A 24175-nucleotide genomic window follows, 5' to 3' on the forward strand; every position below is an offset into this window, starting at 1 on the left:
TTGTGTGTCTGGGATTTTTTTTTTTTGTCTTCTTTTGACTCCTCCAATATGTAAGCCAATGTTGCCACTGGTAGGAATTAGACTGGGGGTGAACAGAGCTGGAAAATATTCAGCCAGGCAATAATAAATCCTTACAAAGTTTTGATTATTTTCAAAATCCATTGTTACATATTGTATTTTATTAATAAGGATCACGAAAGGGTCAAAATGACTGAGCACTTGGTTTGTACTGATCACCATTTTACTGATAGCAGTCATCAATCACTAAGAGACAATGGTTAATTAGAACTCTCCAACAACATAGTAACATTAATTAACTACAATTGTTAATAAAACTCCATCTCAAACATCTGAGATAAAGAAATGTTTGACAGGTCAACTGGTTTTGAAAAGGGAAAAGAAACTTAGGCCTCAATAAGAAAAGCTGCAGTCGGAATGGAAGAAGAGATTGAGACAAATAACTTGAGTAGAATATAAGTTACATGCAGGGCAACCAAAAGAAAAGGATCCACTAGCAAGGTGAAATGGATCAGATCCAACAGCTGCTGCTGTTAGGAGATGAAAAATAGGATCATAACAAAAGACAATGCTTTGTATAGTAACAATAATTTTTATACATAAGTAAACTACAATGAGCCACTGTTTTCGTAAAAGTAGTCAACAATTCACTTTGCTGCACATTGTTCAATGGTTAAGAGTATAAATTGGTAAACAATGAACATTTTCCACTCAACGGTAGACAGAAGCAGGTAGTTTTATTTGGCTTCATAACTTTTAAAACAAACTTTTTCTTCCAGTAAATATCAGCTAATAGGATTCCATAAGTAATGGAAGCATTGGAATGTCATAACTAACATTTCTTTCCAAAAAGTTTTCACTTATATAATATCTGTTTAAAGAAAACCATCAAGAAGATAGGAACCAAAAGTTTGAGAAAATCTTCATGAAGCAGGATAATGAAAATAAAAGGTAATTAAAAAAAAAAAACAAAAAAACACCCTAATTGCCAAACTTAGTTGATCCAGTATAAAGAAGCAAACAAGATCCAAACACAGGCAGTTGTTGTAGTTGTTGTTGTTGTTTGGTGAAAGCCTATGAAAAGTACAACAAGCTGTACCAGTTTACAATCACAAGTGAATGGGAAAATCTAATTCACATTTTAATTGTTTATTTATCCTTTTTATTTTGTTTATTTTTTACAAGAATATACATCATTACAGGCCAGCTAATTCACTTTGTAAACATTCATTATTGAGGATTCTGGAAGTGTCTAAATATTTACAAATTAGCTAAAAACAATATTGTTGAGAAATCCTCAAGTGTATACAGTGCAGAGAGCTGCATTGTATAGACATTAAAGTTAGTCTTGCAAAGAACTTGTGAAACAAACAGTACAATTTGACATGGAAAAAAAAAAAAAAAAGACACTTCAAACAGTCAACACTATAAAAAATGGAGTAAAATTTTAGAAGAGACAAAATTCTATGTCCTGCCTACAGTAGATTAAAAAAGGAAAAATAAATAAAATAGAAAGACAAAAAAATTCAGAGAAACAAAGATACAAAAAGATAATCTGGAAAAATACATAAATTGATAAAAGCATATGGATATCAGAACTATACAAACATCATCATCATCATCATCAACATAGAAAATGTTAAACTCTTATAATGAAAAGAAAAGACAAATAACTAGAACACTAATTCTAAGTGTATATTACTTTGTTTGGGTTGATAGAAATATGTTTGATGTCCTAGCAAAACTATTTCTTACAAAGGTTAGAGTCTACAATATAGATGGTTATTAGCTAAAATAAAGTTTGAAATTTCTGTGAAAAATTTCCTTTTATCACCTCCAAAAAAGCAGAGAAATTGACTAAAATCGGAAAGAACCAGTCGGCACCAATCTGCTCTACCTCGGCATCTATCTTACTACAGTTTGCCAATGAAAGCATTCAATATAACGTGCCAGTTTATTTCAATCACAAAAACCCAACTGGAAAAGCTATTTTGAAATCTAATCCTTTAATGTATCATTAAAAAACTTTTGTATTTATAAATTAAATGCTAACAATATTACTTAAATTTTTTCCCATTGCATTTTATGAAAAACTGCATAAAATATGTCAAGAAAAAAACTGAAACACTATCTTTTTTACAGAGAAAATAAACAGGGTAATTATACATTTTTTATCGGAAAGTTACATTTTCATATTAATGCATAATTCAAAATAAACTCCATTTAGCTGTTACAAAAAAAAAAAATAAATAAATAAATAAAAAAACAAAACAAAACCATGCAAAATATTTAGGAATAAAGTTTGATCTCATATTAGAAGAGTGACTTTATTCAAAATATTCTTACCTCTTGAAATTTCACTTTTAAAATATGAGTTAAACTGAAAGTGATTTTCTCTGACCATCAACCATTAGATGATGTGTTTTTTTTTAAATCATGTGTATGAGTGATGAATGATGTTAAGATGCTCTGGCTGATTTATAAAGACATTATTACATTTTCTTAATTAGTTATTTAATAATAATAATATCATCATCATCAGAATTGTTATTATTATTATTATGCAAGACTGAAAGTGGTTTTTAAAAAAGTTAGAAAGATGTACATAACATTTCTTGTCAGGAATTATAACATCAATATGGTGACTAGAATCTATAAACCAAGAAAAAGTGAACTGAAGTATTTGTGGGTGGTCTTCGATTAAAAAGCATCCGTCAAATCTGCTGAATAACTAAATTTACAATTATTATTAAATATCAAATAAATCTAAAAGGATTTGTTTGTTTCATTTTATCTTTAAGCCACAGGAAAAGTCTAATGATTTAAAAACCTGGAATGATCAAAGAGGTTGAATTTCTAAGAAGATATCTGATTGAAAAGAAAGTTCTCCTAAACTCTTATTATAATAAAGGTTGTTTAAATTATGAAATTTTAATCATCATAAATTGACAGTTTTCAGGAAATATTTTTTTCTAATTAATTTATGTTATGCAAGAGAGAAAACCAAATAAAACGAAAATAGTATTTTGATGAAGTAACATTTTGAAATAAAAATAAATTAACAACTACAGCATTAATTATGATTGATAAAACTAAGCAAGTTAAAGCAGTGATTAACTATTTGCAATAATAATAATAATAATAATTCATATAACACATTTCATTTGGTGAGACAAGAGACAAGGAGGGTATGGGAGAACAACTCACAAAATAGCAAAAGCTCTTGCAGCAAGTATTTTAGTCTTTCGTCGTCAGTTTTAAAATGAAAAGTTCATCACCTTAAAATGGGAAAGAAAAACATGCAGAGAGAATGGAAATGATATTTATTTATGACATTAAACAAATGACAATTTCGAAATAGTTTGTCAGTTAAAAACAATAATTAACTGTGTGCTTCTGAAAACATTAGTTATTTCATGGCAGATTTACAACTAGATAACAGAGACTGAAGAAGCAACAAAAGGGATTTAATAAACTTTGTAACCTATTTATTGCATCTCCACTATCCCTCATACAAAAACAAATAAAATAAAATAATTATGGGAAAAAAAAAGCTGTAGTATAAAGTACACTAAAGGGCTATGTTTGTAACAGTGCAATAATAATTGGCAGGAAGTTTTTTTTTTTTGTTTCTTTTTTGTTTTGTTTTTTTTTTGCAAATAATAAAATGTGAAGAAATATATTAGAAACACAAGACAGTGAGGAAAAATAAATGTGACCAAAAAATAATTCTGTTAAGATATTTAATGTCAATAAGGTGATAATCATTAGGAACAGAAGCTGGGAGAAGAGTGTGGGGCACAGAAAAACATATATTAATGAAGCTGATGCCGAAAACTGACATTAAAAGTTTCCTTTCAGATACAAACATCTACTTGGAAAATGTTACTGATTTTGCCCCTCTAATATTTATTAAGAAAATAAATTATTTTTATTCAATTTGTGTAGAAGGAAGAAAGAATATCATAATATTACGGCAATCAAGGGATGCATTACATTTATGAATTAATTATATAACTAGAAATACAATATTAAAAATATTTTTAAATATATAGATATCAATATGGAATATTAAAAATATTTTTTTGCATTATTTCCATTATTTTAGCCAAAAAAAAAATTTATTGAATGATAAAAGCTGAATGCATTATATATTACGTCACATTATTTAAATATTCATAATTTGTCCATTGGTGTTGGAAAGTAAATTACTCCATCACTAAGTACTTTGATAAATAAGACGAAAAGAAAAGATATGGGCTTAGAGATCCATTGACATAATTATGTTAAAAAAAAATAAAAAGGAACTAACTTTTTAGAGAGTAAATTAATATTGAAATAAATTTTTCAGAAAAAAATGTTAATCAAAATAAAATTAACTGAAATGATTCAGTAAAGAAGTGTGTCTGAAAACAATGGAAATTACAGTACTTTAATAAAAAAAAAAAATAATAATAATAATGGTTTCTAATTTAGGAAGAAGGCCAGTAATTTTGAGGGAATGGGGATAAGTCAATACTGTTGACCCCAGCACTTAGCTGGTCCTTTATTTTATCAACCCTGGAAGGACGAAAGGCAAAGTCAGCCATGGCAAGATTCAAACCCAGAATGAAAAGAGCCACAATTAAACTCGAGCAAACATTTTAACCCCCTGGTGGTGGTGGTGGTGGTGCTCTAACAACAATTCTGCTAATTCACTGCCTTCTTAATAATGGTTTCTAATTTAGATTAAGGCCAGCAATTCTGAGGAGAAAAGGGTCAGTTGGTATCTTTGACTTCTTTATCAACCCTGGAAAGATGAAAGGCAAAGTTGACATTGGCAGGATTTGAAACCAAAATGTAAAGTGCTCAAACTAAATACCACAAAGTATTTTGTTTGATGCTCTTCCAATTCTATCAATCTATAATAAGTGTGTCTGATTGAGGTGCAAGGCCAACAACTTTAGGGAAAGAGGATTAGTCGATTAAATCAATCCTAGTACTTGACTGATGGTGGTAGTAGTAGTAGTAGTAAAAGTTGAAGTTAGAAATTAATTTTAAAATGCTTACAAATCTTATTTTAAAAGAAGAATAAAATGAAAGAAAATACCCAGGAAATAGCATTTATTCCTAATTTAATAGCTAAGCAGTGATGACAACTGATGATGATGGTGATGATGAATAGATAGACAGATAGATAGACAGATTAAATAGAAACATTTTCCAGTAGTGTCTCACAGCCTAACGGTGACTGCCAGAAAGCCCCAAACCTCCATTTCGAATAGAAGTTGTATTAAATGACAATTTTGGTGGGGCTTTGCTTTTCTCAAGAGAAAATATGTCGACAAATACTAACATCAGTTCCAATGCAGCTCATGACAAAACACTGAGGTACTGTGAGTAATGAAAGAAGGTCACAAACGGTGAGAAAGAAAGTTGCCAAATAAATTATTGAATTCAATTTTTCTTTACACTATGATAAATACATAAATAGGGGTGGGATTATTTTTTGTATTTTTTTTATACTTCTTTTTTTTTTCTTTTTCTTTTTTCATTTTTTTTTTTCCATTTTTGTTTTTTGCAAATTAGTTTATTACAGTATCCATATACCCAGTAAATTTGGATAAAAGGAGCAGAGGTTAGCAAGAAGAGACAGAGGGGAAGGGGTCAATATGTGCTACACTTGGTTTTAGTCATCTTATGCTCCCTGTGAAATACAGTAAGAATGAACTGAGCTACTGATGAAATAGCTTGTTTTCTTCAACCTTTCATGATATGATAATACATTTAAACACAAACCACAATAACAGAGTCCCCTTAGTGTATTCCAGTCGCTTCAAACATAGCAGATATTAGCAAAATAGGTTGTATTTAATTGATTTGCTTTGAAGGGCCCAAACCACCTGGAATATATATACATATATGCACAATCATAAATGTGTATGTATTACATGTTTGTATGCATTTAAATACTCACACACATATACACACACAGTTCACATACACACAGTTCTCACACACACACATACACACAGTTCTCACACACACACACACACACATACACACACGTGTATGTGTGTATACATAGAAAGTGTCTATGTGCAGTATGTAAAGATATGAAAAAATGTGAAGATATTTACAATGATGAAGAATGATGTGGTGAAGCATTTCTTAATTGTTAAGTTTGTCTTTTTATTCTTTTCTGATTAAACACTTTCCCCCATTTTGTTTCCTTTAAATATATTCATTGGGTTACTTATATATTTCCTCTGCTCAGTTTGGGTTTGTAGTTTTTACTTTTATCAATTAAAGATCTCAAATATTGATAGTAAGACTAGAAGTTAAGGATAATCGTCTTCTTTGTTCTTTAGAACTAAAGAAAAGTTATGTGTGAATATCAATAAATTTATCATGGCTGTCTCCTGTAGTCTTACACATTAACTAAGATTGAGAAAGAAATAGTGGGGAGATGAAAAGTTACAACAGATAAAACTGCATGATATAGGCACCTGGAGGTGGATGATGGTGTTGACCAATCGGACACAGCACTGAAATACAAATATCACATTCACTGCTATGTATTTTCCCCAGATGAGTTCAATTGTGTTATAGAGCCAGGTTTTGCTCCTTGATTCTTTTCAGTCCGTGTTCTTTGGGCTCCCCCATGGGAAGTCCCCATGGAATGTGGTAATGAAGTAAATGTCAAATCTTGTTTATATTCCCCTGAATCTAAGTGTGAATTTAACTGAAATTTAGCAGAGCTGCCAGGCGGAGGTCCAGAATCCATGTTCTGAACAAATGGTATTCTTCCTGATGAAGGCAAGCCATTGTAATAGTGAATAGGGATTCCAGCAGTCACTCCACCAGCGGACCAGATTCCAGGCCGAATAGAGCCACTTTGCATTGACAATAATGTTGGAAGAATGGCAGTTTGAGAAGATGGCATCTGAATACTAGTGGTAGTCAACTGAGTTGAGGTTTGGGTGTTGATGTTTACATGAGCTGACAAACCAGTTTGAGCTGATGTGACTGCTGCAGCATGGGCAGAAATGGTTCGTGTTGCTTCTTGGCAATTAGCTTGTTGTGATGTTGCAGCTGCTAGTGAAGATTCAGATGAAGACAAAGGCTTTGGCTCAACAGAAACCTGCTGAGGTGCCATGCCTCCAAGTGAAGTGTTTCCTTCTATGGCTGTTTCTTTAGAAGTGGTAGTCAAAACAGTTCGATTGTTTGAAGCAGACCTGTATATTGAAGAGGAAAGGTGTGAAACATTTGTTGAAAGTTGTTGAGAAGATGTTAAGGCCAAATCTGAAGCTATAGATTGAGTGGATGCTAGTGGTACATGCTTACTATTAATAAAGAGGTTGTTACAATTTGACAATGGTTGATCTGAAAGTGATGATGGCACTGAGGCCATGTTGAAATTAATCCAACCATATGGCAAAACTGAAGTTCCTCCATTTGATGTAGCAGTTGTAATGGAACCAACTGGCTGGTTGATCACTTGACCAGACATAGGCAGAGAATTAGCTGTTAAATCAGAACTATCAAGAACATTCAAATTATCTTTCATAAGCTCTGAAGCTAGACCATTCCCAGTAGTCAAAGTAGTGGCAGTGACAGGAACTGTATTAGGCTGGACAGAATTCAAAAGTGAATCTGCAATATGTTTGGTCCATTCTTCATCATTAACATCCATCAACTGGGAAGATTGATCACCAACTCTGGACAATTTATCAAGCTTTTCTTTAGCATCCCGAATATCTTTATAAGCTGCTGCTAATGCACGTTCAAGATCTTCAGATTCTTCCTTTGTAGGATCATATTCTCCATTTCGGCCTGTCGTAAAGAAAGCAGAAAAAGAGAAAAAAATTCAAGTTTTTTGTCTTTTCATGATTTACTTTGAAGGAAATATAAAACTTTTATTGAATATTAGCTTTACTGAATATTATTGAATATTAGCTTTAAAAATCACGATGACAGAACAATGGAATTATTGCTGATATTTACCTGAAAATATGTCAAATGTATCATTGTTGAAAACCTCTTGTAAATCTTGTTCTAGGAGCTTGGATGCTTGATCAAGTGGCAACTCAAAGGATTTATCTATGGAGTCTACAAAAAGAAGGAATAACATTTATTCATTAAAAATTTCCAAAGCAACTTTACTTTAAACATAAGCTTCAAATAAATATATTCAACCCATTTGTAAAAATAAGATTAAGATTGGTTTTTCAAGAATAATTGCAAAAGTGTTAAAAGCATGTGTATATATTTATATAGATTACAGTGGTTATACTAGTGACTGTATGATGCAGCAACAATGTTAAATGTAAAGGAGATAAGGAGTGGAATGGGTCAATATAGAAAATGAAGTTAATTAGAGAAATAATTATAACAAAATTAATACAAATAAAGTCAAGTTGGAAAGAATAAACACACTCATACCAAAAGGAATTAGACTATAATGGAGAACTCACAGAAAAAATATTTTCTCTATTTAAACTACAAAATAAAGGAGTTCAAAAAACTAAATATTATAAAAACATGAAATTTCTTTGTACAAATATAGATGATACAACCCCCCACCCCACCCCAAAAGCTCGGAAATAAAATTTAACTAAACTGAAATATAGAGAAGAATCAATTACCTGGAGAAAATCCACCACCATCTAGAACAGATCCAAGGTCCTGGAAATTTTTACTTAATTTAGCAAAGTCAATATGATTAAGCTCTGCACTGGAACCAACAGCTGAACTAGTTGTGACGGGAGGAAGATCCATGGGGAGGTGTAGAGAAATAGATGTCCCTGAAAAATATTTAATTAATTATATACAGTGGCTATTATATCATCAAAATATCTTATTAACTCAAACAATAAAACATACTTTTTGAATGCCATTCTCATTAAAACAAAAATGCCCTTCCAGATGTCAACCCTCATACGTTTCCAGATAAGGAAATGGGTGAGACATGTCTCAGAAGATTAGAAACAAAGAACATTGCTTATGTGACGCTGACACAACTACCATGTAATGTCAAAGCAAGGAGAGGGTGACACATACACACACAGATGCGTGTGTGTATGCATGTGTATACACAACATACAGATCATCATTGTTATGTCCATATCCTTTGTTTCATTTAACATTTGTATTGCTATGCAAGCAAGACTTTGGTAGATTTTGATGGTTGGATGCTTTTCTTGTGAATCCTTAACCGTTTTCCAAGTAATGCTGGTGGTGGGAGAACAAAGTAGATAGACAGAAACAATAGATTTGCAAGAGGAAATAGGGTTCCATAGAACACTTTAAAGAATGTAGAGAGACATACTTTCATACATTACATCGTAAACACAGACTTTCCGCACATGGATTATACCCATGCAACATAGATATCCATGAATGTATGAGAGAGAGGGAGAGATAACTAGAGAATAACACAGAGTACAAAGAAAATGTTGGTTAAATAACATTAAAAATCCCTTCTACTGAAATTTTAGGGGAGCAAAATATGTCAATTACATTAATCTCAGTATTCAACTGGTACTTATGAAAAGTAAAATTGACCTCAGTAAAATTTGAACCCAGAACCAAGTTAGAAGAAATGAACCAAAGCATTTTGTCTGGCATGGTAACAATTCTGTCAGCTCACTACCTTTAAAGTAACATTATAGAAAGCATACAAGTGATCTGCATCGTACTTTCTATTTATGGTTGTTTGCCTTGTACTCTGTGAGGAAAAGTAAAAAAAATACATGTTGGAAATTATAAGAGATAATGAAAAGTAATAATTTAAGACTATTTATTTCTTACGTTTTGGGGGAGGTAAGTTTGGTAATAAATTACCAGTCTTTTCTGGTGCACTTAGAAGAGAATCCTGAAGTATACTAGATGTGTCAAGTACAGCGGTAGTAATTGGTGGAATTGAAGACTGGCTTGTAGTGACCACAGTTTTAGCTGCAGCAGTAGCATTATTGGCAGTTGCACTAGATGCAGAGGCAACAATATTTGGTGACTCATCCACTGAAACTGAACAAAACATTAATCCTAAAATGCAATTTCCATTTAATACAAAAATAACTCATGCATAACTTTATTCTTAAAAAATTTCAACTTGTAAACATTCTAATCGACTATCAAAAAGCTTGTCTTCCCCTCTCTAATACATGCTGCAGTTGGCAGAGATAATTTTCTTAGCTAATTTGCTTTAAGTCCAATGACCCCATATATTAAAATATTGTGGCCATCAAACAATATTTTTTACAGAAGTATAAAAATCTTTCTCGTGTTGGAAAGTATATTCTGAAACCAAGTATTTTTTTTATTAATGTTAAATTTAACAATCAGAATGATCTTTATAGACATAACACATTCTACATTCCTTGACTTCAACAGGTTTTTGAAAGAGGTTCAACTACCTACAGCAAAAAGCAGATCTTAATTCTAGAAGACAACCTCTACGTTATTGGTGAAAATGAAACACCATAATCCTTGTGCATTTAAAAAAAAAATACTGCTTAGAAAAAGGCATAATACAGTTCCTTGTTCTTTGCTAATTATGAAGAGGTTCTCTAAGCAATATTTCTGTAGAAAAAGGTTTCATCTGAAATTGGTGCTTTGAATCCAAAGGACAATGCATTTTGTTATTCAACTCTAAAGCCATGCATAGCAATTGACAAAATTCACAGATAAAGATTTAGGCAAAAGTTTTAAGTAGTAAACTGAACAGTTCTCTCTTTTAAGAAACTCTATGACTAAAAGATAGCAAGTCCTCACCTGGTTCAGTGTTCTCCAGCCTCTCAGCACGACGAACAGATTCTTGTGGACGGACATTGCAACGTTGATTTTTCTTCTTCTTCTTTTTACTCTTTGTCTTTGTGAGAGCAGCTGGTTTAGGTTTCTTCCTTGGTCTTTTGTGTTTAGATTCATTGCTTTGAACTTTTTGATAATTGTCCTAAATGATAATTAAAAATCATTATTATTGAGTAATTTTAAAGTATTATATCAAATTGGTAACAATTGACTAAATCAATGTGAACAAATATCAGACAACTGTAATGAGTTTAAAATGATATCAAAAAAGCAATCGACATGACAGGGGCTATAGAACATAACCCTAAAAGAATTTTAAATCATGTGCAATCTGTTCATAATCTAGTCTTACTGGCTTTATTGCTAACGGCTCATATGTCTATTTGCTCTTTTATTCAATTGCTATCACCGGCACAGGCTCCCCTGGCACCTGTGCTGGTGGCACGTAAAAAGCACCCACTACACTCATGGAGTGGTTGGCGTTAGGAAGGGCATCCAGCTGTAGAAACATTGCCAGATCAGACTAGAGCCTGGTGCTGCCTCCTGGCTTCCCAGACCCCGGTCGAACCGTCCAACCCGTGCTAGCACGGAAAACGGACGTTAAACGATGATGATGATTAGCAGATGAGGCTGATGACGACAGATGATGAAAACAAGTGTCACAGAGTAGCCATAAGAAAGTGACAGAGAAAGATATCTCGGTGGACAAATGACTATAAAATTAGGTGTTGGTGAGGAGGGATGATGAGTGTTACACCAGATTTTCCATTGTTGATTGTTGTGGATGTTTGCCTAGAAATGGGATCTTATTGATTTGTTTGTTAATATTTTTATTAGCTTGTGATTGTGTGATGTGATCTTTAGAAGAGATGGGCAAATACAGAAAGATGAGAGAAGAAAACAATATGAGGTGAGATAAGGAGGTCAATGGATTTATCCATATTCTGGGGATTAGCAGAATTACGTAGTGACTAACACTAGAGTGGGTAACAATTAAGAATAAATGAAAATGTTTCTCTTCACACACTGCCAGAAATTCTTGCAGAGCAACAACGACAACTGAGGTAAGGCTTTATCCTGTTATTATTTACCAATTCAATCACACAAAGTTATGATAAATTTATTTAAAATGTTTAATACAAACAACTGAGAAAACGTAGCAAAGATATGCTCCTGTTTTGATGAGAAAGCAATAGGTTTTTACTATAATACCTCAAAGATTGATGAAACATCAAGAAAATGAATTAGGAGAACAACTGAAACCATCTTCCCTTTCATGAGTGAAATAGTCAAATCCCACAAAGCTTAAGTATTTAGTGGGGATTATAAGGTTACTGAATATGAATACACTAATTCTAATAAGCCTTGGCAATGTGTCACAGAGATGTTAAAAACTGTTTTATCAATAGCATTTAACAAAAATGTTCAAGAATTTTTAGTTTGAGGTCTAGGGACCAAAAGAGAAAATTTCGAAATCCATTTTATTTAATAGAAGCAGAATTGAATGAAAATAGCTATCTCCATATCATACTTAATGTAAATATATTGATGTATTAACACTAAGTATGATGCACAAATGAGTTTTATAATATTTAATAAAGTTTCTATTGTAAATACTGGATCTTTATTCAGCTAAGTGGCTATCCACAATACCAGTAAAAGGTTATTCCTTGTTTTCCTATATACAGAGTGGACCAAAATGATCTGACACATTTGGAGGCTTAATAAAAGTACAAAATAAGAAATAATGAAAATTTAATTGACTTAATTTTTAAAACTTAATGAAATAAAATGGCATTATATGTAGATTCAGAAAAATAAAATTTTTCTTTTCATTATTTCTTATTTTGTGCTTTTATTAAACCTCCATACACTGGAGGTAGCAAATCTTGTTTAAACATGTGGCTGGCCATGTTTATATGCCACTGACAAGGGCCAAATGCATCTAGTGCTCTCACTAGTCACTGCTGGAACGATTTTCATCTTGCTCTGAGATATATATCATGTTTTTAAGCACAGCACATCCATAAATTATGTAATCTCTGGACAAATGCTGCGGCAATGTTGCCTTTCAACAATCATCGTCATGTGTAATAAATAATTAATTAAGAAACCATCAAATACTCACAGCTTTTGCAGCATGCTCTTGACAAAGAGGTAAATCATGTTTGATGTCAAAAACTGGAACACAGCATTGTGTATTGTCTGCAAATTTTGCTGTACAATAATCAAACAATTGCTGATCGACATTATACATGATATCTGGAGTACAATAAGGAACACAAAAGGGTTTAATATTCAGAAAGAACTTCACACATCAACGTATGTAGTTTTATAGTCATTATTAGCTGCTTCAAAACTGGCACAGTTTGACATCACAATTTATTTAACCCATCAGATACCAACTTGCCCAAAACTTCCACTGATTCTAGAGTACAAATTTCATCATTTAAAGCAATTTAAATTAAAACCTGTTGAAATTTCATTTTAATCTAGGTTCACTCACATTGTACTTTGTGGTTATGTCCCCCAACAAAACTCCATCATCTCTCTCTCTCTCTCATTCTACCTTTCTCTCTAATTCTAGCTCTTTTCTCTTCTTTCTTTTCTTACTAGGTTAACCAAGTATCTTCTGTATAGTTAGACACCTCTCTCTATCCCTCTGTCATACTTTAACCTCACAACTGGCACAAAGTAAACTACCTCAATACTACTCACCCTCACAACTGAAGGGCCTTTGCCTTGGAAGTTACTTGGTGACTCCTACCAGAGCTGGTGCCAATTAAAAAGCACCCAGTACATTCTATGGAGTAGTTGGCATTAGGAAGGGCATCCAGCCACAGAAACTATGCCACAACAGACAATGGAGCTTGGTCTAGCTGTCCATCTTGCCAACTCCTGTTGAACTATCCAGCCCATGCCAGCATGGAAAATGGATGTTAAATGATAATGATATTCCAAACAACAGCTTAATAAAGGTAAAGTTATTTAAAAAATTTTTTCTTTCATTCAAAATTCACTGAAATAAGGACATTGTTTTTTTAAAAAACATATAGTAAGAAACAGGTTAACCAAAGGATGCTAAAAGCATTAAGTGAGCTTAGTTCTATTTTCCAGCCTCGGCTATTTTGAACTCACCGTTAATTCCATGGATACATAATGGACACAACATACTAAAACTGTAAAATTCCTGTAGAACCCAAACAAATCTCCTTTGTTAACAACTGGATACAATTATTGCAAGCTAACATCTGTTCAAAGAATGGTATAGTAACTCTGTAGCATTCAAATCATTCTACCAAATGTATTTTCATTTATTAACATTGAATTTATCATGCATTATCTCATAGATTTGAGATTTCAGAATGAAGGAGGTGAGAGAAGCCAGATCTGGCCAGTTTGAGCTTAAAGCAGAAAGAATATTTAGGCCAGATATGGCTGGTTTAAAGGCTAAAGGATTAAAGCACAACATTCAGCCAACTGAATAATTAAAATGTAAAAACTTTTCATGATTAACAGCAATATTTCCCAACAAAAAATTAAAAGTGATTAACTTCATCTGTAAAAAGTCCACCCTTGCACAATGGATTCAATATGATAAAAACCCAAAAACTTGGCTTCCTCATCTAAACACTTCTGTTTGCATCTCAACCATCCTTCTTTAGTCTTCTTCACTCACTCTCCTTCAATCGCCTATCCCTGCAATGAGTTCCAAAGTGCACGCTGGGATCCATCAGAATGAGATGAATCACAATTAAATATCACATAAAATTGAAAGAAAGAAATTATACTGATAAATCAAAATGTCTTATAAAAAAAAGAAAAGATGACTATTATTATTAAAAGGATACGTTTAATACAATGGTTTGTGCAAGGGAGAGCTTTCTTATTGCATTTACCATCATCCTCATTTCGATAGCAACAGAATCTCTTCCTTAAACCAGACATTTTGTGCCTGAAAAGAAAACTGAAATTAGTACAGAATCAACAGAAACATTCTGAAAAATAGTCATAGGGCTAGTTTCCTTGTTTCTGTGGTGTATATATTCCCCACTAGACAGGATGGAATAGACTTTAAAAATTTACATATCTAAATAATTTTTGTGCAAATTTTTTAAAAAACTCCTACAAAAATTACCCATTACAAGGGGTGCTGAAAAGTTCCTAGCTTCAAGGGTAGAGCAGCTACCTTTACAGGAGAGGTAGGGCAACTAATACATATATATATAGCAAGACCAATCCTTATGACATGTCTGTTATCAAACACTCATTGAAACCTTTTTTTTTTTTTTCAGATGCTGAATAACATTTTCCCTCCACATATCCCTTTCCAAGTTTTCAGAGTTGGCACTGCCAATGTGGGCACATTGAAAGGTAGGTCTTGTGAGATTGTTGAGATGCTTGTTGATGCATGTTGCATTCAAGAGGTAAGATGGAGGGGAGCATCAGCCAGGTTACTCACAGGCAAGACACATAGGTATAAACACTTCAAGCTAACAGTGACAGGGTAGGTGGTGTGGACATACTTCTTGCAAAGAAATGGGTGGATAAGGTCACAGAGTGTGTGATAGAGTACTTAAGCTCAGGCTACTTTTGCAGAATAGTACAGTGACAATTATCTCAGCCTGTGCCCACTAAGTGGGCCTACCAAATGAATAAAAGGAGCACTTTTACAATATCCTTCTACAGGCTACCTCAAAGACGAATGACAGTGACCACATCTTTGTGGCTGGGGAGTTCAATGGGCATGTCTGGCAGCAGCCCAGTATCTTCCATGGTGTACATGGAGGCCATGGAATTGGTTCTCAGAACGAAGAGGGGAACAAGGCTACTGGAGTTTTGTGATGCAAATAACATATCAATTTGTAACACCTACTTCAGGAAACTAGTCAGTCACCTAGTTACCTATGAATCGGGTAACCACACTAGTCAGATCAATTACATTCTCATCAGATAGCAAGATACATGGTTGCTCATAAATGCAAAGATCTTCTCTGGTGAAGAATGTACTTCACAACATAGACTAGTCAGAAGTGACTTTAGACTCAGGCCAGAAGGGTGCCACAAAGACCTATCTGGAAAAGAATGATGTGGAAGCTTAAGGATCCTCTGTATGATCAAAGATTTAAGGACATCCTAATTGAGAAATTTGATGAGGAGGAGGAACTACAGACTTGTAATACAGAGGGCAGCTGGGAATTCATTCGAGACAGCTTGCTGAGTGCAATAGACCAAATCTGTTGCTGGTGCAAAGTCTTATTCGACCTAGGGTGATGTGGTGGTGGAACAATGCTGTAGACAAGGCCATTGGAGTAAAGAAACAGGCCTGGAAGAGTGGGAGTAGCAGAAAGCTAAGAGGCAGGTATATTTAGCTAGAGAAGTAACAGAAAAGAAGTTTGCTAATGTTCTGTGACACGAAGACCAAAGACATGAAATGTTTTGGTTTGAAAGACAGCGTGTGAGAGAAAATCATGATGTGGTAGGAGAGAAATGTGTCCACATGAAAGATGGTTCACTTGCATTGAATGATTCCACAAAGAAAAAGGTTTAGAAACGCCATTATGAAAGTCTACTAAAAACAAAGCAATGTATTTGAACAGGAATATGGCAATGAAAGTGTTAGAAAGAAGCTTCAAACACTTGTCAAATAAGTAATTTTGGGATTCTTTTCATTATGTACAAAGACAATTTACACAGAAGAAGGATATAATGGGATCTACTTTCCTTCTCTAGGAACAAGACCTGAAACTTTTGAGGAGGGGGGGCCAGTGGATTAGATTGACCCCAGTACGTAACTGGTACTTAATTTATCCACCCCGAAAGGATGAAAGGCAAAGTCAATCTTGGCGGAATTTGAACTCAGATGAAATATCGCTAAGCATTTTGCCCAGTGTGCTACCGGTTCTGCCAGTTTACCACCTTCAATATATTCTAATGTAATTAAACAACTGGATATGGTGATGCATATGAAGACCAGTAGAATCTTATACCTGCTATATTGAACTATTATGTGTTATAGAAATATTGTCTGTCAAATCATTTTTTGCCATAGATTTGTGAATTAGTTACATTTTAAAACAATAATTACAAATAGCAAACAAAAAATTCTAATTTAATACAAATAGAATTCCTGCATTTTGTACTAATTTTATTTTTCCCCGCAAATTCTTATCAAGCAAAAACAACTTACACATTACATTTCTTCTGCGGTTTGTTAAGCACAAAATGTAAAGACTTGAGAGCAGCAGGAGGCTTATCCCGTAAGGCATGAATCAAAGCAAGAGTTGCTTTATTCTTATTTAACTGAATATTTGCATTGAAGCAACCAGCAACTTGAGATTGAACAACATGACGCCGTAATCGTGCACGTCGGATGGCCAATTTTCTGCTCCGATAATGAGGGGACAGATTTCTAAAACAGAAATAAAATAAATAAAAAATGAAATATATATATATAATATTATATACATACACACATTTCAGTAACAATAACTGCACATCTCAAACAATTTCATGAAGTTTATTAAATGTTTTCAAGTGAAATATTTCAGGAGTTAAAAGCTGCTTGGCATAAGAACTAGGTCATCATTCAATCAGTTTTTGATCTATAACAGCTAAAAAAAAAAATTCAATTTTTGACAAATGAATTATGTTGACATCATGAGGTAGTCTTTCCATTAAAAAAATGTAAACGTCAGAGTTACTTACTCATCTTTAACATCTTCATCAGATGATAAAACTAACCAATCATTCTGCCAGGGTAAGTGTTCGTCCTCACTATTTTCTTCATCTTCAGAACTATTCAAGCCTATTTAAATGAAATAAACAATCAAATCATCATCTCCACGCTACATCATAGAGACATACATACATACATATATATAAAATCATCATTTTTATGTCTAATTTCGCTGCTGGCAAGTTATCACAGCTCAAGTAATTTCTTACTGGGAGCTGCTGTTTCCATTGACTGGTGCTCTTGCATCCTATCTGGCTTGGCTTCTAAGACTGGATGCTCTCCTACTATCAACCACTTTATGAGGTGTACTGGGTGTATTTTTTGTGGAACCAGTATTAGAAAGAATAGCTAAATAGGCTTCAGAACTCTACACATTTTCTGCTCATCTGCCAGTGTGTACACTCAGTGTGTACTGGGTGCATTTCATAGTATCAGCACCAGAAATTGTCTTACTCACCAATCACTTGTAACTGATGGGATAAGATAAGGAGTAGGTGATAGTTGGCAATAGAAGTACCCTGCAATGGCTGGTAGTAGAGAAGGGCAAAAAGGGGTAAAGGAGATGTACTAAAGAGAAGGAATTATAGAGGGATGAGGGAGATCCAGAGATCCAAGGCAGTCTCTTATACAAAGGCCTTGAGGGTGGACCAATGCAATTTCTGGGGTGGGTGAGTTAGCTGGTGGAGAGAGATGATAAATAGAGTAATGGAGGTGGCTGAGAGGAGGGGCAGCAAAATGTATGAGGTACACTTGAGCAGAGTATAAAAAAATCTCAAACTCTAAAACACTACTTTTCTATCAGGATGTGTTTTGCTGTGGATGGTAGGAACTTCCACAGCATCACTTGTTGCAACATCTTCAGCTTGGCCTTCCCTACTTCATCTCAAGTCTTCCTTAGTATCCTTCTTTCATTAATGTGAAACTCTTGGTGCTTCTTCACCAAGCAGCAGTTATCCTCCATACACATCACATATCCATACCAGTGCAATCTTCTTTCTAGCATACTCCACTTGATTCCTCCTAAGGCCAGTTTTTCTCTTAATTCATTTGTATTCTGGTCTTCCATACTCAGCAGGGTATCTTTGCTTCATTCTTTCCCAGCCTTTGCCAATCGTTTGCATTTAAGACTGACATCTCACAACCAGGCAACACCACAGATCACACATAAACATCATACAATCTGCTCTTCATTCTGAAGGGAAAAAACTTTTGTTGCTAACAGAGGTTGCTCCTTGAACCTTTTCTTATCCAGGTCGCTACACTTTCTGAACGATTACTTCCTCTGCCAATTATGTCACCTGGATAACAGAAGCTAACAACTACTTCAACTGAATCAGCTTAAGTGCATCTGCCACATAAAAGCTTACCTTCATTGTTAGCCAGCCAGTGATTCCACTATGTCTCTTGATTACAGTATATGGAGCTCCTACCGGCACCTTAACTGCATATCAAGCAAGGACATCTCTCTAATATCAGACTGTAGTCTCTGCTATGTTTAATTTGAGGCCTTCTGATTCTAGGTTTTGCCTCCATACCTTGAATATCCACTCTAATTCCACTATAGATTCAGTTATAAGAACTACACTATCAGTGTATAGATCTCACAAGCAGCCAGTCTTAAACTCCTCTGTGATGGCTAGTAGGGCACTGTGGTGAATCAGTGGTGGCTGAGGACTCAGCCCTGTTACATCCCTATCTTTATGCTTTGTTGCTGAACTCAAGTTAACTCTCACTTTATTTATTACATCTTTGTACAGTAAACTAGAAAAAAAAACTGCCATATGTATCTACAATTAACTATTGAAATGCCAACAAGGCAGAAAAAAAAAAGACATCCTCAGATATTGAAAAATATACTTTACTAGGGCAAAATTTCATAAACATGTTTCCAATCCCATTGTTAGAAAACAACAGAAGAATATATTGTGGTACTTGCTTATATTTGAGTTTGAAGATAGAGAAAGAGAGCTTCACTTGTAACTCTCAGAATTGAATGTCTGAGAACCGAATAGCATGGATGTCCAGGAAAACTACACAAAGCAGATTGTCATTGAAGAAACAGCAGCAGTCAATCATTTAGGAAAATACTAGACAAATTCCAAAAAGCACCGTTCAAGTGTTGGGTCTCCTGGAGGCAGTGACAGGCAACCGAGACCTTAGACTATACACTGTGCCTGTGTAGACCTGCCAAGCCAAGTGAAATGGTACTTGTGGCCAATGCCGGTGTCATGGCAACTGTCACCTGTACCGGTGGCACGTAAAAAGCAACCACTACACATTCTTGGAGTGGTTGGTCTTAAGGAGGGCATCCAACCATAGAAACCTTGCCAAATCAGATTGGAACCTGGTGCAGCTCCCCAGCTTACTAGTTTTCAGTCAAACCGTCCAACCCATGCCAGCATGGAAAGCAGACATTAAACAATGATGATGATGATGATGATGATATACAGCAATATGTGCAGTAAAGAACCTCCCAAATTTTAAAATATTCCTTATTTTGTATGCTCAGGCTCAATCAACTACAGTGTTACAACAAATTACTGAAGTAAAAGAACATACTAAGAAATACAAAACACACTAAAACACTTACTAGGAAAAGAACGCTATTAAGAAAAGATAAGCACTGCAAAGTTTTTTTTTAAATATTTAAAATCATAACTTTTTTTCTTAAAAATACTTAAAATATATTCTCCATGAAAAGCTCAGAGAAATAAACCAGGAAGATAACACTAAAGTCTGATCTTGCATGCAGACAATTGTGGAGTAGCAATAATCTGATGTTGACTTGGAAAAGACATCATTGAACAATATCTTGAATAAGCAAGTAACCCTCCTGAAGGGCAACACTGCTTGCTGCTCCACATAGGGAATGGCCTACGAAAGTTAGCCAAACCCAAACTTGTTACCATTTCCCAAGTTCACTAGATGCAGCAAATAGACATCTTTAAATACAATGTAATGGCAACAAATAAACACAGAAAAGATATACACCTGCCTCACAAGGTGTGCAAGAATACAAGTGAGCATGCAGGAAAATCATAACCATGTCCAGTATGCAGATTGTAGTTGCCTAGAAAGGCATTCTGTCCTGATTGCTTATAAACTTTCAAGAGGAAGACAGTCTTCAATAACATGGTGTCTGCAATTTCTATTGCTCTTACAAACTGAAAGACATCTTCCTAGAGTTGTAATTTCCTAAATAACCAAGTACCAGTGAGAGCCTGAATTTTTAATTTTTGGCAACAAATAGCAATACTACACATAGCACCATAATGTATGCAACTTTCGATAACTTCCATTGCATCTCTTAACACTTTCGTTACTAACCCGGCTGAAAAATTTTTTGGTTCATAATACCAACCCGGCCGTAGCCAGCCGAGAGAACCTATTGTTATTTAAATGTAAATCTGAACCCAAATCTCGTTGGTACATTCGTTAAAACATGTGTTTTCACTTTGTAAATAGTTGGCTATTAGTATCCGACATTGCTTGACATGATATCTCAACTCAGTGAATTTTGGGAGATTCTTTTCCACATTTTTTGCGGCATCGTTTTTTCTTCAACTTTGAAAATGGATAGGAGTTTCATGTTATCAAGCATTGATTCCGAATTTAAAGCTTTTTGCAAAGGAAAATAGGGAGATATCGAGAAAAAGAATGAATGAGGTACAAAAGCACGTGGTGTACAATAATGAATAGGATATTTCTTTATCCGAAACCGAAAGCAGCAATTCCAAAGAAACAAAGTGGCGATAGCGACAGCAAAGACGATTTTACATCGGAATGAAGTAAAAAACTTTAAAAATGTTTTTATTAGCAATTTTTCTGAGGAGATAGAGTTTATCTATAGTCTTTCTTAGGAAGCGAAACCATTAGACTTTCATTTTTTTCAGTATGCTTGTTCGGAGCAATCACTGTGGAAGCAAACTGTTTCGCAGATTGTAAACAAACACAAAATGGGGGATCAAAATTCGGAAAATTTGTGAAGCAAATACTGGGTACTGTTGTGGATTTAGTTTTTATACAGGGAAAATAGTATTAGTCAGCATGTCTTAGGGTACGATGTAGTCTCGAAGTTATTGTTTGAAGCGATCACTGCGGAAACAAATTTACGCAGAATGTAAACAAACACAAAATGGGGGATCAAAATTTGGAAAATTTGTGAAGCAAACACTGGGTACTGTTGTGGATTTAGTTTTTATACAGGGAAACTAATGTTAGTCAGCATGGCCTAGGGAACGATGAGGTCTGGAATTTATCACTTCCATACCATAACCAGGGCCGTATATTATTTTTTGACCCATTTCTTTAGTTCGGTCAAACTTGCGGTGGATTTAGATGGATTCCAGTATTTCAGTTTATTCCACCTTTATGGTACACCTGTTCTGTTGTGCATGAAATTCAACTGATGATCTAGTGATGTGCACAATTCTTCTTTATCAAAATTTTGTTGCATACCCAATTGAGTATTAGCTGATGATTCATTTTCTATGGTGATGTTTAAACAAAATTTTAATATTTTTACTTTTTGCTCAATTTAAAGGTGGATGCTCTGAGAGCATAGCTGCTAAAATAAGAATAAGCTGGGCAAAGTTCAGAGAGCTTCTACTTCTGTTGGTAACAAAGGGCCTGTCCTTCAGAGTGAAAGGGGATGAGGTGGTGAAGATGTTGGGTCTCATGAAGGTGAGGGCTGAGCTGGTGAAGCATGAGCTTTGAATGTTGGGCCTCCCGGATGTGAGGAACATGGTGGTGATTCATCACTTTCGAATGTTGGGCCTCACAGAGGCACCCATGGAATCGTGGTCAGAGCCATTGCCAGTGTCATGTCAGTGGCACCCATTACACTCTTGAAGTGATTGGTGTTAGGAAAGGCATCCAGCTGTAGAAACCTTGCCAAATCAGACTGGAACCTGGTGCAGCTCCCCAGCTTACCAGTTCCAGTGAAACCATCTAACCCTTCCCAGCATGGAAAGCAGACATTCATCATCATCATCATCATCGTTTAACATCCAGTTTCCATGCTGGCATGGGTTGGATGATTTGACTTGAGGACTGGTGAACCAGATGCCTGTACCAGGCTCCAATCTTATCTTGTACAGTTTCTACCGCTGGATGCCCTTCCTAATGCCAACCACTCCGAGAGTGTAATGGATGCTTTTATATGTCACCAGCACGAGGGCCAGTCAGGTGGTACTGGCAACGTCCACGCTCAAGAAGTGCCACCTGCACAGGAGCCAGTCCAGCGGCACTTGCAACAACCTTGCTCGAATGGTGCTTTTTACGTGCCACCAGCACAGAAGCCTGTCAGCGATCACACTTGGATGGTGCTGAGCACTCCACTGGCACAGGTGCCAGTCATCAAATTTGTGAATTTGATTTGATTTCAATTTCACTTGCCTCAACAGGTCTTCACAAGCAGAGTTTTAGTGTCCACTGAAGGAAAGATATGCATAAGTGGGTTGGTTACACCCCTGGCATAGGCCACAGATTATGGTCTCGCTTGGCTTGCCAGGTCTTCTCATGCACTGCATATTTCCAAAGGTCCCGGTCACTTGTCATTGCCTCGGTGGCGCCTAATGTTTGAAGGTTGTGCTTTATCACTTCATGCCAGGTCTTCCTGGGTCTACCTCTTCCATGGGTTCCCTCAACTGCTAGAGTGTGCCACTTTTTCACACAGCTATCCTCATCCATTCTCACCAAATGACCATACCAGTGCAGTCATCTCTCTTGCACACCACATCTGATGCTTCTTAGGTCCAACTTTTCTCTCAAGGTACTTACACTCTCTCGAGTATGCACACTGACATTACACATCCATCAGATCATACTGGCTTCATTCCTTGTGAGCTTATGCATGTCCTCAGCAGTCACAGCCCATGTTTCACTGCCATGTAGCACGGCTGTTCGTACACAAGCATCATACAGTCTACCTTTTACTCTGAACGAGAGGCCCTTTGTCACCAGCAGAGGTAATAGCTCTCTGAACTTTGCCTAAGCCCTTCTTATTCTAGCAGCTACACTTTCAGTGCACCCCCCTCCGCTACTGACTTGGTCACCTAGGTAACAGAAGCAATCAACTACTTCTAGTTTTTCTCCCTGGAATGTGGTGGAAGTTGGTCTCTGAACATTTTCGGTGTTTATCCCTCCTGAGCATCTGCCACATACAAAAACTATCTTCCCAGTTAGCCTTCCTTTGATATTGCTGCACCTCTTATGTGTCCATAGCTTACACTGGGTACATCTTAGTTTCTACATACGCCTCTACTACAGATCGAGCAGAGCCATCTACCTGAAGGAATTTGTGGTTTGCCTGCCTTCCTACTTATTAGGACTTTGGTTTTAGTTAGGTTGATTCTAAGGTCCTTCGATTCTAATCCTTGTTTCCACACTTGAAACTTCTCTAGTTTTGATAGTGACTCAGCAATTAGAGCAAGGTCATCAGCATAGAGGAGCTCCCAGGGGCATCCTGTCTTGAATTCTTCCGTTATTGCCTGGAGGGCTATGATAAATAGGAGGGGGCTGAAGACTGAACCTTGGTGGACACCAACCTCTACCCGGAATTCTTCACTGTACTCATTGCCAACCCTCACCTTACTTACAGCATCCCTGTACATGGCTTGTACAGCT

General features: G+C 35.3%; 1 protein-coding gene across 3 annotated transcripts in view; it reads right to left on the minus strand.

The window, feature by feature from the left end:
• Window positions 1–1146: 1146 nt before the first annotated feature.
• Window positions 1147–24175, minus strand: part of LOC115213347 (INO80 complex subunit D) — a 65529-nt gene continuing 42500 nt past the window's right edge. For all 3 annotated transcript variants that reach the window (XM_029782282.2, XM_029782283.2, XM_036503538.1), the window contains 9 exons: window positions 17518–17617; window positions 17000–17221; window positions 14661–14764; window positions 12938–13071; window positions 10774–10951; window positions 9811–10026; window positions 8646–8804; window positions 8005–8109; window positions 1147–7833 (listed from right to left, as the gene is read on the minus strand). In XM_029782282.2, coding sequence (XP_029638142.1) covers window positions 6572–7833; window positions 8005–8109; window positions 8646–8804; window positions 9811–10026; window positions 10774–10951; window positions 12938–13071; window positions 14661–14764; window positions 17000–17221; window positions 17518–17617 — 2480 coding nt within the window. In that variant the 3' untranslated portion in view covers window positions 1147–6571. The remainder of the gene's footprint in view (window positions 7834–8004; window positions 8110–8645; window positions 8805–9810; window positions 10027–10773; window positions 10952–12937; window positions 13072–14660; window positions 14765–16999; window positions 17222–17517; window positions 17618–24175) is intronic.

Source organism: Octopus sinensis, linkage group LG6 (assembly GCF_006345805.1).
Source record: "Octopus sinensis linkage group LG6, ASM634580v1, whole genome shotgun sequence".
In the NCBI taxonomy this organism is placed as follows: domain Eukaryota; kingdom Metazoa; phylum Mollusca; class Cephalopoda; order Octopoda; family Octopodidae; genus Octopus; species Octopus sinensis.